We start from the raw sequence: 12,842 nt of genomic DNA on the forward strand, positions 1-12,842 counted from the left end.
GACACAATTCAGCAACATCGTTGCATTCTGCATGTAATTTTTCTACTCAACTCTAAACCCACAACACCACACTTTATTTTTTAAAACATTCTTTTCAATGATGGTGGCTCTGAGATAATATCTAACAAACTTGTGAAAGGATCTAAAATGAATAAATCTTCTCATATGTTCCACTGTTTTGTTGCTTTTACATAGAAAGCTTGATTCAGAGGATGAGTTTTAACAATGCCAGTTTATACATAGTTAATGACACTCTAAGACATATAATAAGATGAAATAATAGCATGCAAGAATATTCCTGTTAGCGTCCAAAGCTAGGCAGCTCATAATATGTTGAAAATATTTAAAAAATATATTGATTGGTTAATATATATATATATATATATATAGAGAGAGAGAGAGAGAGAGTCACCGTCTTGACTGATCAAGACGATGTGATCCTCTCTAACACTTTAGTTAGCTTGGCTGTGGCAGCTAGTGGTGAAATAGTTGGTGCACAGCTGTGCTGTTCAACAGCGATGCTGCGTGATCAGGTCCTACCTGACATTGTCATGCCGCTGGATGTAGATTTTGTGAAAGATCCTTTCAGGGGGCTTCAGGAAATCCTCTTTCATCTCCATAGCTACGTTCCTGGGCAACAGACTCATTAGCAGGCGCTCCTGAGTGCATGCGTGTGTTAAAAAAAAAAAAGGGAGCGGGGTGGGAGGGGTAGGGGGGCAGTGAGAATATGAAGCACTTTTCATTTATATAGTGCAATGCAGAAACATTATTACTATGAATAAATGTGTTCCCAGGAATAAGAACAGATCTAGATAGAAATCACAGAAATACATGATGTACATCTTGATTTGAGCCCAGGTTTGACTCAGAGCACAGATGCACTTACCTGTTTCTCGTTCTCGTCCTCCATTCGGAGCCGTTCTTCAATGCAGTTGCGAGCCTGAAGGAAGGCTTTTCTCTGGGCCCGCTCAGTCAGGATGCGAACAAACAGCCCTGACAGGTTGACACTAGTGAACAGCACCGTGTTTGCAACCAGCTGTGAATAAGGAAAAAAAAAAAAAAATATATATATATATATATATATATATATATATATATATATATATATATATATATATATATATATATATATATATATATATATATATATATACATATTTTTTTTTAATAAATAATTGCTGAAATTGAGTAGGGCAAGATGAAAACATTTAAATAAACATCCGCTTTCTCTGTTTGTGCTAACATAGATGGCATTAAATGTTGTAACTTTAAAACCCTGAAACACTGAGTGCCAGTCGAACGTGCAGCCAACGCACGCACGTAAGCAAGACTGGCACAAACAACTAATAGTTTTTTTTTTTTGCTGTTTACTTTTTCTTTTGAAACAAGTAACACTGTTTTTTTATTTTCAACTTTAAATATACAGAAGAAGACCCCATGCTACCAAAAGGTCAAAAATAGATGTAGACTATTTCTTCATTTTATGTATTTGTGGAATTAAATCACTGGTGACCCCATGCTCTGGTCATCCATCACCACAGAGGCTGCAGCTCTGTGACTCCTTTTAACCTTGCACAGGACACAACTTCTTTTTACCCGGATAGGGCTAACTGATGCTGATTTTATGAACAAAATACACACCTCCAAAGTGTCCACAGCACACTTTCACTGTTGACAGTAATTAAGTGCCCAGGGAAATAAATAAAAATAATTTATGCATGTATTATTTTTTCTTCCCTGTTGTGTTCTTCCTATTTGTTGTGTTAATATGGCTACAAGTGACATTCTTGCAGCAGTTAGCTACTGACTTCTCCTTTCAACATAATAAATGAAAAAGCAATAAACTGCGATATACTAGGTTGACTTCATCTGAATTGTGTCATTTGTTGTGTTTTTCAGAGGTAAAACATATCAGCAAGAAGATAGTGATCATTGACAACATAAAAAAACATTAACAAATCTCAAGTAGCAAAAGTTAGAATAATCTATTTGTTCCTACAAATATTTTGTATTAAATTCATACTTTTGTTTTTAACAAGCTGCTTGATATTAAGGTTACGAAAACTGTTGCATTTTCTAATTGTAATAAAATCAAGAACAAAAACAGTGTTCCTGTTTAAAATATAAAACAACATATTAGTATGCATATGTGTTTACGTTGATCTAAGTATGACATCGAGACCTAAAGTTGAACGAAAGGAAACTAGTTCAATTCCAGACAAATTTCAGTAATAAGACACAAACTGAGATGCAAACTGAACTCTGCTGATGGAAAAAAGCATAGGCTGAATAACTGAGACCTATGGTTGGTCCAAACCTGGGTCATGCTACACAGCTCATCTCTAAGCTTAACGGATTAGCTATCTGTGGTTGCTTTGCTTTCACTGTCCTTCACTGCGCTACACAGGTATCTCTTAGGTACCGTACAGAAAAAAAAACAATTTCCTCTTCAAGTATGCCCTCATGGCGGATGATGTGAAGAGCTGATTGAATCTCAGTTCTTAGCTGCTGCAAGAACAGTACAATACTTATATCATAAGTGACATGAAGGATTAAATGTTCCAATATGCCTGAAAGGTTGTAACTGGTGTGATGGATTTTCCTTCAAGGCACCAAATGACAGTCAGACATGTGAACGTAAACAGAAGTACCAAGATGCACAGGGAATGACTGAGATGACTTTGTCCTATTTTCTACAACTAATGCATGTGGTCCAAGTGGTTCGTGTCTGTGGCTCTCTAAGTTGGCCTACTTCTGGTTTTGGAGGGGTGTCACTTGGTTCTAAATTAAAATCCAAGTCCCTTTGGAACAGAAACCTATATCTAGGGAAACTGTCAGTGGTTTACATGCTGGTTTAGTTGTGACATAAAGCACACCTGTCAGCTTTTGTTTCCTTTCACTTATTCATTTGGGTAAATGGGGAAGGGGGGGGGGGGTGAAAAGTCCATCAGTAGATAAAGCATGTATCACAAAAACAATAAAAGTCAATGTATCATACTTATCCAGAGCAAGAACCCATAGATATGAGCTCTAATATTTTTAAATTCCTCATATTCCTGAGCAGAACTTATTTTATTCATGGGCAGATGCCACTGCAACCACCAAGCCCCAGTCTCCTCTGTTTTCTAGCCTGGACTTAAAACTTGGAAAAGTGTTTGACAATCTCAAAACTCTCTCAAATGTTATATTAGAAAACATTTTAATTTTTAATGAAATAAAGGTATAGACTCACAAATTGCCACTTCTTATTTCAACCTATCACATATCACATTTTTGGTCAAGTGTTTGGGTTGAAATTGTTTATTTTTTTATTTTTTGGACTACGAAAACAAAAGCTTGGGTTTTGTTTTTGTGACAAAATGAAAAATGTTCTTATCAAAATAGCCTCTTAGACTGGTATAATTCATTTGTGTTTTTTAAGCTAAATCTACTTCCATCAGAGTTCACCCTCTATATTCTGAGTTCGAGTTATTTCCTTCATGTTCACAGCACTTATTCCCTTTGACGAAACATAATTGATTCAGACGGTTATTTGGTCCAACTCTGCCGAACTCAGATATGGGATGAGGTTATACCTTGAAGGTACAACATGGGTCAGGGCCTACAGCATTACTTTCATTTATAACAGGATATGTTGAAGTGTCAAGAACAACGTAAGAACAAGAACAACTACATAAATTCAACAGGAAGTTAATGGGTTGCCCTCATTGTTTACTTTGGGGAATGCTTTTGAAGCACTTTCGACATACACTGATGCAGATAAAATATTTTTCATCTCTTGACATGAAAGGACTATGACAGTGATTTATTCTGCAAGATAAGGCGTATAACTTCTCAAAACTTTATGCATATACTGTCAGATATCTAAACCATGTCACTATGACAAGTTAAACTAAGATAAAACCAGGAATCTAAGCCTGAGAGGAATAGTATTTCAACTCCATGGGCAACCATGTTCTTTAAAGAAAAGATAATATTATTATTATTGGTTATTATGATTAACCAATAACTATTTACGCATGTACGCATATTGTTTCTTAGTTAATTGTGTGTGTGTGGGGGGGGTATCACAATGTGTATGTCTATTTGATAATCAGTTGTTCTGACAATAAGTTATGTGTTGAGTTGAACTGATTACGGGTAATGTTTTATTTGTGGCCTGTTTTGGTCTGATTTAAACAAAGCCTATCAGGCCTCCCGACGGGGAGCTGTCCTCGGTGCTGAACTGACATCCAAAACTGTGCCTGCGCCCGGGATTGGGTATAACTAACTACTAACTACTACTGTGGATACTGCTGTTGGTATGAAGTACACTAACAGCATGCTTCATACAATCATAACAATTAAAAAAAAATAAGTACACACACACACATTTAAAAAAAAATGAGTGAACGTATACTCACCGTTCTCCACAGTTTCTGAGTTTTCACCGTGACAGAAGTGGCGGTCACAATCAGATGGGAGATGGAGACCATTACTCCAAACACAACAGCCAGGAGCGTCCGCACAGGCAGGAGCGCGTAGGCGACGAAGGTGACCAGGATGAGCTGCCACACGCCCTGCTCCGGGGACGTCGGGGGCTCCAGTCCCATGGCGCCCAGGGAGAAGGGGCAGCAGAGGAAGGAAAACGTGAAGCTGAAGAGAAGTGTCAGGTTAACGATCTGCTGGAGCTGAGTCACTTGCAGGTACTTGACGTTAGTTACGATGAAGAGGGAGAGGAAGATGACACAGTGGACCGGATGGGACCCCTTGGAGATGGTGAGGCTCGGACCGGACAGCAGCTCCACCAAAGCCAGCGTCGCGGACGTGAAGATGAGGACAGCCAGTGCTTTGAGCGTGGATGTCTGCTCCAGTTTCAGGTTGTAGTTTTGGAAGAGAGACTCCAGCTCCTTGCAGTCGAACTCATCCTCGCAAGCGATGGTGGTCAGGGGGACACCCGGTGGACAGTGACTTCTCTTCCGCCTGGTTTTGACTTTCTGAAACGGTATTTCCTCCATGTTAGTGCCATTCATAAACTGAATACCTGCACAAGGCTCAGTTCGAACCGCAGATCCCACGCCGAGCCGCCAACGGTGGAAAAAAAAGGGGGGAAAAAATTAAAAAGAACGCACTTAGCAAGCTTTAAGGAAAGCAGAGCGTCCCAGATCGCGGGGACTGGACAGACGCGGTGTGTGTACTATCCACAGGTTGGACTGTGTTGCCCAAAAGGTTCACCAAGAAAGGAAATCTTCATTCCCCTTATACAGTCTCTTAAGTCGACCTGCAAAATGGATGTTTCAGCTTTCGTTTGAGCGCCACATGAGGAACAACGCACACGACGTCTAGTTCTGGATGGTTACAGCTTCTTTTTTTTTTTTTTTTTTTGCGGGGCTCTGATAGGATCACGCCTGCGCATTATGAGCTGAATACAAGACACGTCTGAGCTACTCAGCGCACAGAGTCAAGACCGATTGACTGGAGGCAGACAGTCAAACAAAATGAGCAGCGCATCATCACCGTCGTCTTTCATAACGAAAGTGTCCTTTTTTTTCCCTCCATTCCACCTGCCCATCACGTGTTTCCAGCTAAACAAACCTTGACAATCTAATCTTTGCTAAATCTCTGAGTGCTCGTCCTACCTTGTGCATCAGCATACAAGAAAGTGCTCAATGTATTTGCTTGGTACTGGCATTACATAAGAAATTGCATCCCATTCACAGCAGGACCCTCCACACATGCAACGTTTTTTTTTTTTTTTTGGCATTCCGAGGGAGGTGTCTCATTCATTACCAGCAGAAGATTAGTCATCCGTCACTGGCTGCCATCGCCACGACCCGTCAGTGCCACAGAGAGGGTGGAAGAAAGTGACAGATGGACGGCCAGTGCCAAAGTCCAGCACTCGACCATGCTACCGCGACACCCGCACGCCTTCTGCCCCTCTCCTCGCCCTCCACCCGACAGCTCTGCCTGTCTGTGTGTCTCTTTGGCTCAGCTGTTTGTGTCCCAGCTTTCACTGATCCAGCACAGAAATGGAGTGAGTTTATAGAGTGTGGCAGATAAACAAAGAGAGCGAGGGGGGGGGGGGGGGGGGGGGGTACAAGGAGGTTTAGTTTAGGGCTGCTTGCCAAATCGAGAAACAAAAAGGGGAAGCGTTTTTGTTTAAAAAAAAAAAAAGTGGTATACAGACAGAAATCAAAGCAAGGAGTTTGTGACATCTTTGCGACTATATTTAGTGTAATTTATTGTTTTGACAGTGGTCAAATTGAATCATTATTATTATTGTTTTTGGTGTTATGTTGTTGTGAGGTTGTTAGGCTTGGGGAATTTATGCTTCTTCCATGATTCTTTTGAGAGAGAGAGAGACGAGAGAGAGAGAGAGAGAGAGAGAGAGAGAGAGAGAGAGAGATAAAGTAAGACATTTTTAGGTATGGTTATTTTTTTTAATCAAGTTTAGTGTTTTTTACCCCATTATTCACATTCATAAGTCAAAGTTTCCTAATAAACATAAAATTATTTGTTCAATCGTCAAACAGACAGACAGACAGACAACATGAATTGTTGCCATCAGTGGAGAAGTTTGAACCTTATGTACATTAAAAGTGTAATAGTATAAAGATAAACAACAACATAGGCTGGTTCAAATAAACAAAAATGGGAAAATGGAATATTTCATCAAAGAGCAGTAATCATGAGAACAAACAGACCATCGGTTTGCTTTCTGTCACATCAAACAAGTTAGATTTAAATCTTCTGTTGTAACCTTTTCTCCTGTCTGCCTCCCCTGTCTGTCTTCTCAGCATTTCCTCCTCTGAGAGTGAGAGAGACACTGAGATGTGGGACACAGGATGTAGGACACCTTGCCTTCACACTGATATTCTGTCTTATCTACAAAGATGTCCCCTCCACTGGACTTAATAAGCCGACACATAAACATGACAATCATGCTATTGTATGTCGCCTGTCAGCAGGAGCTTCTCACCAAGGTGATATGCAAATGAAATAACACACTCTCATAATTTGTAGTCTGTCAACCAGGCTGTAATTAATCTGCTACTGATTTTCCGTCACTGCCTATATCCATAATTCAACATTTTGAGACTTGCATCTCCAAAATGAATCCCAATGACAAAGCTGCTGTATGTTAATTCTCTTTTATATCACCTTCAATACCATTCCAACCAATGTTCTGGAAGAAACTGTTTTTATGTCACTATTTTGCGCTTATTTTGTTGTTTGAGTGCCGCGCTGCTGGGGAGCCCCTTGGTCAGATTTTGGCTAAGCAGGAAGAGAGCATCGTTCAGTGTGTACCTGTTATTCTTTAAGCTTTTGGTGACTTCAGGTGTAAGTGGACGGTCACACTCTGTCAGGCCTCATCTTCTGAGAACAAAGAGAGGTCTTATGGGAGTTCACAGCACAAAGCTGCCCTCCAAGGGCAACAGACAAAAGGGATAGAGAGGAAGTCAGCTTCCTGCTGCACGCTTTGCTTCTAAAGCATTGTTCTCCTTTTTTCCGCCTTCATTTCTAATTGTGTTTGACTTTTTCAATACAAAGAAAAGAAAAGAAACGAAAGCAAAAGATAGAAACTGTCTACACATCCAACATGAAGTGGAAATATAAGCATGTGTCTCAGATCTTTTTCCATCAAAATATGTCTAAATATTAGCCTCAGCTCTTGAAATCTTCCTTTTCTTTGACATGAGATGTATATTTTTATGGAGATCATTTACAGTGCCTTACAAAGCTGTTTGTACCCTAACTGCTCATGTTGCAACCACAAAAGATATTGTGATTTAATGGGAGGTTATGTGATATTTAAATATAAAGTATTACAGTGAAAACGGAAGAATAAATGGTTTTCAATATGGTTTTTTTTTACAAGTTAAAACAGAAATGTTTTAACTGAAAAGTTTACAAGTTATCAGAAATATATTAGTAAAAGTTTTTCACAAACCATGTACAGGCCACAGCAAATATACTCTACTCATTTGAGGTCAGGATTTAATCTTATGGCTAATATGCTTCATTTTCTTCCAATTTGGACGCCAAATAAAGGAAACTAGAGCTACAAAAAAATAGATAAATAAAACTATGCAAAATGAAGATGCAGAAGACTTGAACGAAGCCAGTAGAAACATGCCACAAAAGACTTACAGTAACAGTGAGAAAGTTATTCTACAAAGTGTTGGCTCTGGGGCACTGATTGTAAAAAAAAAAAAAAAAAAAAAGACGTTTTAAAAATTATGCATCCTTTTTCTTCCACTTTTTATCTAAGGGTCAAAATCTAAGGGGGATAAATACGTTAAGAACCAAATGTATTTTCAGTTTAAAAAGGGATTGCTGAAAGACACGCCACAAATTACCCCATGAATATAAATCTCTCTTATCACGGAAAATCTGGAAATCTGTTTCCAGATTTTCAGCATCTGGAAACAGTTCACACATAAATTACTTCTCCAGAGGGACAAAAAAAAAAAAAGGACGAAAAAAAATGTGGAGTACATATCAACGAGAATATTTAGACGTGTTACCCCCCATTTAAACAAAGGGTTTACACTTGCTGTCATCAGAAGATTGTTTGTAATGATAGCTGAGAAACCAGCAATCCCCAGCAGTGCACAGACACAGGACGTCTGCACACTGGCTGTTTCATCTGCTGGCTCAACAGCAGCAAATGAAACAGCCAAGACATACCCAGGAGGGACTAGCAACACAAGCTGTAAATTAGCTAATGTCAGCTATAATTACAATGTGCTAAGCCAAATAAAGTAAAGTTTGTTTTCCCTTCGGTGTCACTTCAGAGTGTTGACTGCAGAGAAACAGCAGTGACGAAGAAATGCCAACATAGCATTTGCATGTATGTTTTTATACATTTGCATTGCGCCCTAATGGTAAATCAATTTCTCTTTTATTATTTATGTAGGAAGTACAACGTAAATGAACAGTCTGAGTAGTTTTCACTGAAATCTGAAAGTAATGGCCCAACAATTGGCCTTGAGCAGAAATCTGTCGAAGACGAAATCCACTCATGATTACCTAATCAAAACTTGACTCTGTTGTGAAAGTATGGAACAATATTAAGCACATCAAAGCATTTATCTCCTCTGCAGAACATGGTAGTAGTCACAACAGATTAATAAGTTTATTACCCGTGAAGCAGCATACGATGTAACCCGTTGATAGGCTTCTTTGTGTAACATTATGGTGGCTATCCAAATAAAGTAAAGCAATCGAACACAATTCAGTTGAAAAAACAAATGCATCCACCAAGATGAATTCCCTAATCTTATGTTAACTAGTAATAATATAATTACATGAAGTGACAGGCAAATTGTCACTGATTTTCTTTAAATCTCGGCTAGTATCCAACTATTTCCTGTGAGAATGATACAATGCGTTTTAAGTTTCGATTCTGATTCTGGCAGAAAACAAAGCTTGGAGAAATATCTACAGTTAAAATCTTTCTTTGTAACACTTGAAATTAAATTTGAACCAGATGTCAGCAGTAGCCCAAGTAATCCACACATACAGAGGAATTAAAGAAAAAAATAATCCACACATGGGAGAGGTTTCATAAGAGTAAAAAATATATATATTGAATTGACAGAGGGAATAAGCATTGCATATACTTAGAGATTTATTGAATATTAAGTGTGAAAGCCTTTTACGGTATATACAGTATCAATTAGATAATTTACTTTTTATATTTCTTTTTTTGTTTTTTTACAAAAAAAGTTAACAAAATGTGGCATTTTTCAATAAACAAAATTACCCCAAAAAAGTGAAAACCGATTTCTACAAAATAAAGACAATAATCACACACACACACACACACACACACACACACATACATATATATATATATATATATATATATATATATATATATATATATATATATATATATATATATATATATATATATATATATATATATATATATATATATATATATATATATATACATATATATATAGGAGGCAGGGTGCTGCAGGGTGTTGATAGAATTCCTCAGAAGTGCAGGCTGACAAGCCACAGCTTGTAGTCAGCAAGCTGTCAAGTGAGAAAGCGTCAACATACCTAGATGATTATACACCAAGGCTGTTAATGAAGAGGTAGTATCCCTGATCACATGCATTTCTGCAAACAAAGAGTTTTTTTTTATTTCAGAGTTTTTGATATAACTTGAGTGCATATGTAAGCATGTAGCTTAATATAGCAGAAGACAACATTAGACGCCTAAACAAAAAGAAGTAGGAAACGTGTTTATGATTGCAAGAACCTGCACTTGTTGCACACGTTTCTGTTTGTAAGCTTTGAGTAGATCAATAGCCATCAGGCACATGAGATTCAAGTACAACACCCACTTTTCAGAAATCCTCTTAAAGCTTTAGATAATTCAGATAATCTGTGTGTGTACGTGTGTTTGCGCATGTGTCTTTGTGTCCAGTTTAAGTGTCCTCCATCGTACGTGAGGTTGTCTTTCGAAGCATCACGTGCGACACTGAAGCCAAGCACCTACAGTTTGCTGCACGCAATGCATGGCAAGGAAATGCAGAGAGAGACAGAGCAACAGACTGAGACAATGGCCGATGCAGAATATGTCAAAGTAACTGTGTGTGAGAATCGGTTTTATTTCGTGATGCTCTTTAATTACGTGAGGTGTCATTATAGTTAGAATAAAAATGACAATATTATCGTCATTAAAGTTTTCTCACAGCAGTTCATTTGTTTGTTTAGTTTTTAGTTATTCTTGTGTTCTGTTCTTTGGGCAATTACATTTATGACTAGATTATATCAAGTCTTTTCACCTATGGTTTGTAGTTTTAGTAGTTCAAGCTTCTTTTGTGTTATTATTCATCCCTCTTCTGTCAGTTCCACAGCTGTTAATCATCTGACTATCACTCCTGCATTGTATGTCTATTTCCACTCACCCTTTTATGTAAAAATTTTAACTCTCTGGTTTAAATTTTTTTTTATTGGTTCATCTGTTCTCCACTGCTCGACTCTGCTGTAAATTTGTGGTGGTTTGTTTTTGAAGGTATTTAGTTTAGCTGTGTTCAGCTCCTGCCATTTTGGAATTTGTGGACCTTCAAGTGTTGCTTTGGTTAGCTACTGCTTTGGTTAGCCATTCCGTTAGCTATTATAAAGCTGTTAGAAGACTGAAAGTGATCCTAAAGAATTTTAAGTGTGGCAATATTAAAATACCTCATAATCAACATGATTGTTGCAATGAATAATTACAAAATTACTTTTTTTTTGTTTCAATGTTTATGGAAAAGAACACCATAACACGATCCAGCTAAGGCAGAACTTCTCTGCTGTAGGTCATTATAGCAATGTCCTTTTCTGATGAGGACTGAACACATACACAAAAGTTCACAATGGCATTTTCAGAAAGCTCACCACACACACCCAACCATTCAGTCTTCAGCAAAAAAAAAAAAAACTTATCTAAAAATATACATACATATATATTTAAGCCAGAGCAGAGCTATTTAAAAGGAATACTAGCGATATGAAAGCACAGCCTGTCACATGAAAGACATCCTGCATTGCTAACATGGCAGAGTGAACTGTGTCTTTCTAAACAGATGTGGACATGTGCTGTGCGACTGGATGGCTTCAGTATGGAACTGTGTAAAATCTATGAAAGTTCAGCCAGCCTTCCCTGCTTTTCTCTGACATTTCTGCCAGTCTGCACATAAAATGAAAAGTGTTACTCACATGCAGGATGAATACACACTGGTTCTGGCATATTTTTCTCCTGATGCACATACACTAGTGATGGGTCATGCCCAAAAGCATCGACTCTAAGAGTTAATGTTTTGTGGTGAATTAGTAAGAGCTAACTCCTATGAAAGGGATAGCTGGGCTCCGCATAAATGTACATACTTTCATATACTGCTTACAGGACACAATGTTTTGTTTAGTGGCATGAGGGCAGAATAACGCCTCTCCAGATCAGAATCAACCAATCAGAGCCAGGAGGAAGGTTTTAGCACCATCAATCACGCTCATGTAAGTGCTGTTCAAGATTGCTGATTTACTGTAGCGGCCATCAGTTGCCATCCTAACTAGCCTGCGCATTCACAAGAGGCTCTGCTGTGAGGAGTTGCAGTGGCAAGGGGAAGGGTGAGAGCAGCACATACACAAGCTTGATTGACAGTCCTAATACCTTGTTCTGATTGGTTGTTTCTTACCAGTTTTGCATGTCTGCGATTTATTTAACATAAGTTAAAAACTAATATTGCAGAGATGCATGTCAATAAAATGTATTTAAATAAAAATAAATATTTGTTAAGCTGCTACCAATGACAAATCTATTGCCCTAAACAATTTAGGTCTCAAAAACTGTTTTCCACTTCATATCCACAAAGAAGAAGACAAAGTAGGTGGAGGTTGAGTTCAAACCTGCTCCAAAAATGACAGCTGAGATTTCCACTAAGTGCCTCTCTGTGTTCTTTTCTTCCAGCGACAAATAGAAGTTGGCCTTACTTCTGCCTCCAGGAAGGCACCAGTAATAGAAAAGCAGATGTGGAAGGTCCAATCAAGATAATGATGATGGGATGCATTAACAGAGATACTTTATTGAAGACAAAAGCATATGATTTTATATGCCATGTTTAAAAAAAGAAAAAAAAAAAAAAAAGGAGCCACAAATAACGCTTCTTACCAAAGTGGCCCGAGACCAGGTTGTGTGGCGCCGCTCTGCTTTGTGAACTAAAAAATTTATCATGAGAGCTAAAACTATAGTGGCCATGAAACGAACCTACGAGAAGAGGCTCCCCTGAGATCATACTTATACTCACACACCATTCTCTCTTTTGGCCACAGGCAGAAATGGCTCTCGTCAACGAGTCTCT

The 12,842-nt window shown here is 38.3% G+C and overlaps 1 protein-coding gene across 2 annotated transcripts in view; it reads right to left on the reverse strand.

Annotated features, from left to right (window-relative positions):
* LOC103479636 (adenylate cyclase type 1-like) overlaps window positions 1–5,986 on the reverse strand; it is a 38,557-nt gene extending 32,571 nt beyond the window's left edge. For both annotated transcript variants that reach the window (XM_081598747.1, XM_081598746.1), the window contains exons 1-3: window positions 4,404–5,986; window positions 887–1,036; window positions 541–659 (exon numbers count right to left, since the gene is read on the reverse strand). In XM_081598747.1, coding sequence (XP_081454873.1) covers window positions 541–659; window positions 887–1,036; window positions 4,404–5,012 — 878 coding nt within the window. In that variant the 5' untranslated portion in view covers window positions 5,013–5,986. The remainder of the gene's footprint in view (window positions 1–540; window positions 660–886; window positions 1,037–4,403) is intronic.
* Window positions 5,987–12,842: the final 6,856 nt, after the last annotated feature.

Source organism: Poecilia reticulata, chromosome 17 (genome assembly GCF_904066995.2).
Source record: "Poecilia reticulata chromosome 17, P_reticulata-male-v2, whole genome shotgun sequence".
In the NCBI taxonomy this organism is placed as follows: Eukaryota; Metazoa; Chordata; class Actinopteri; order Cyprinodontiformes; family Poeciliidae; genus Poecilia; species Poecilia reticulata.